The sequence below is a fragment of the Atta cephalotes genome (assembly GCF_000143395.1).
Source record: "Atta cephalotes unplaced genomic scaffold scaffold00010, whole genome shotgun sequence".
NCBI lineage: Eukaryota > Metazoa > Arthropoda > Insecta > Hymenoptera > Formicidae > Atta > Atta cephalotes.
In genome coordinates this window covers 602,088-604,617 of record NW_012130074.1, presented here as the reverse complement: position 1 = coordinate 604,617, position 2,530 = coordinate 602,088, and the positions used below count along the sequence as shown (strand labels likewise).

The 2,530-nt window shown below is 29.4% G+C and overlaps 1 protein-coding gene across 1 annotated transcript in view; it reads left to right on the top strand.

Annotated features, from left to right (window-relative positions):
• LOC105627845 (serine/threonine-protein phosphatase 2A catalytic subunit beta isoform) overlaps positions 1–312 on the top strand; it is an 8,241-nt gene extending 7,929 nt beyond the window's left edge. The window contains exon 4 of the mRNA XM_012209123.1: positions 240–312. Within this exon, the coding sequence (XP_012064513.1) occupies positions 240–312 (73 nt within the window). The remainder of the gene's footprint in view (positions 1–239) is intronic.
• Positions 313–2,530: the final 2,218 nt, after the last annotated feature.

Below are 2,530 nucleotides of genomic sequence, written 5' to 3'. Positions count from 1 at the left end.
GCCTCGAATTTCGGAAAAAAAGGCGGAAACAGTTGTATACCTAATATTTTATTTTGTTCAGAATTATATCATGTTCAAAATTGGACCGTCTCATAATCATAAATGTATGCTACATTATATTTCCTTTATTGTTAAAAGATTTTACTGATATAAAGATGTTTATTGTTTAAAGATGTTAAAAAATGATGCAACTTTATTAGTACAGGTATTATTAATTTTCTTTTGATTTTTTGTTACAGCCTACAATTTGACCCAGCACCAAGACGTGGAGAACCACATGTTACCAGGCGAACGCCAGACTACTTCCTCTAAAGAACTAAACTTCAAGATTAAGTGTCAAGGTAGGAGAATGGAAACGCGACTTTATAGTGAGGCCAGACAGCATAACTTTCAATAAAACATCGCTAAATGAATGTGAGGCTCCGACATGTTTTCACACATACCACATATAGCCTCAAGTATTATATCATGGCTCACTTTGTGGTGTCTCATTGAGAGATAGAATAGATTACACGCACGTTTTGTGCGTGCCTTACATGATACATGTAGACACAACATTACTTGTACACTGAAAAGGAAAAAATAATACAATAATGTACACACGTATCGATTAAATTCATTTGTAGCATTGAGTTTTATTATATCCGCTTGTATTTTTATTATAAAAGAAACTGAATTTATAATAATGTACACATTTGCGCGCAATAGATAGAACAAAAATAACGGTAAAATGGTATTATTTTTTATGGTATTATTAGGTATAGTAAAAAGAATTCCATTATTTTTCCATTCAATTTCTTGCAAAAATAATGGATTTCTTTTTACTACACCTAATATTTTGTAATCTTGAATGAGAATATTATAAAATTCGTTAAGAAAAATTTATTAACGAGGCAACATGTGTTTTAAACGACGGTTCGTTCTAACGAAGTTGATTGTCATACAAGATTTCAAGAAAATGTACCAAAATGGTTATAATTTATATTTAAGAAATTATCACGTTCTTATTGGTGTGAATGGAGCATGAGATGTTCCACTTGAAGAAAATGCAAAATGAGTTGATGCAACAGTAAATTGGCATGCATAAATTATGCCATATAAAGATTCAATAAATATAATTTTCAAGTATAAAGTTCATCAAAAGATTTCATATGACATTACACATACAAATTCATCAGAATCATGATGAGCAGTCATTTCGTCAGAATTACAATTGTTTCTACACAATATTTATTTTTAAGCAAATGAAGTAGACATTTTTATTTAAATAATATAGAACTCTTCAAAAGGTAAATATAAATTTCGTTCTCGATGTAGCTTTTTATCTATTTTAGTTCCGAACGGATCCAGCATATTTGAAATATAGGATTCACACTATGACATCGTATGATGGATGTCGTACGTAGTGTGAATCCTACATTTTAAGTACGCTGGATTCGTTCGGAGCGACTCCGAAAGACAAAACGAATAATACTAATGTATCCGTAACATTATTTTTGCAAAATAATATACGTTTATATAAAAAAAAAAGAAAAGAATGATGTCTACATCTGTATTTGAAATGTTTTTACTTTATTTAGGCAAAATGATATTTAATACTGTATATAAAATTGAGTTGCTTAGATTTATTTTTATATTATAAATTTATTTTGTAATTTTAGACTGCAATATAAAATTGAGCTACATTGATTAATGATTGATCGTAAAAAAGATACGATACTTTTGCATCAATTCTATCTGCCTTCTAAAGTGAAACACATACTTTATATCGAGTGAATCTATGCATTCATCATGATTAAATTAAAAAAAAAATTGTTTGCTTGTAAACTGATCTTTTTACTTATTAATGGATATAAAATATGCTTCTGATAAATAAACATGTGTAATGCAAGCCAAAGCAAAACCCAATGTCATTTTATATTTTATGTTAAATACAGGAACAATTTGTGTACAATGAACAGTTAAAAAGAAACATATGAAGATATATTTATAAAAAGTAAGCATTACAATTCGAATATAATGCATAATGAAACAAATATAATAGCGATGACGAAGGATGACAAGGCGATCGTGAAATGTGTTAGATGCACATTATAGCAATTAACTAAGACTGTAAAATCCATATACAGTATAGAATGCAGCGCGGAGTTAACGTGAGCCTTCTGCACAATGCAGGCTGAGCATTTTTTCTTTTTTTTCCGTTTTTTATTACACAATATAAATATACATAATATTCTTTAGACTACAATAATAATAAATTTTCCTATAGAATAAAAAATGCACTTGTATTATATATATGATGCGATGGAATTTGAAGGTATATTTGAAGAAATAATAGACATAGCAATTATTATAACTAATTTTATATCTGCTCTATTTATTGCCCTCTTATTGCATACCGACTTTCATACAACGGAAATTAATATAAAATTGAAACACTACTGCGCGCGCGGTGTGTGTGTGTGTGTGTGTGTGTGTGTGTGTGTGTGTGTGTGTGTGTGTGTGTGTGTGTGTGTGTGTGTGTGTGTGT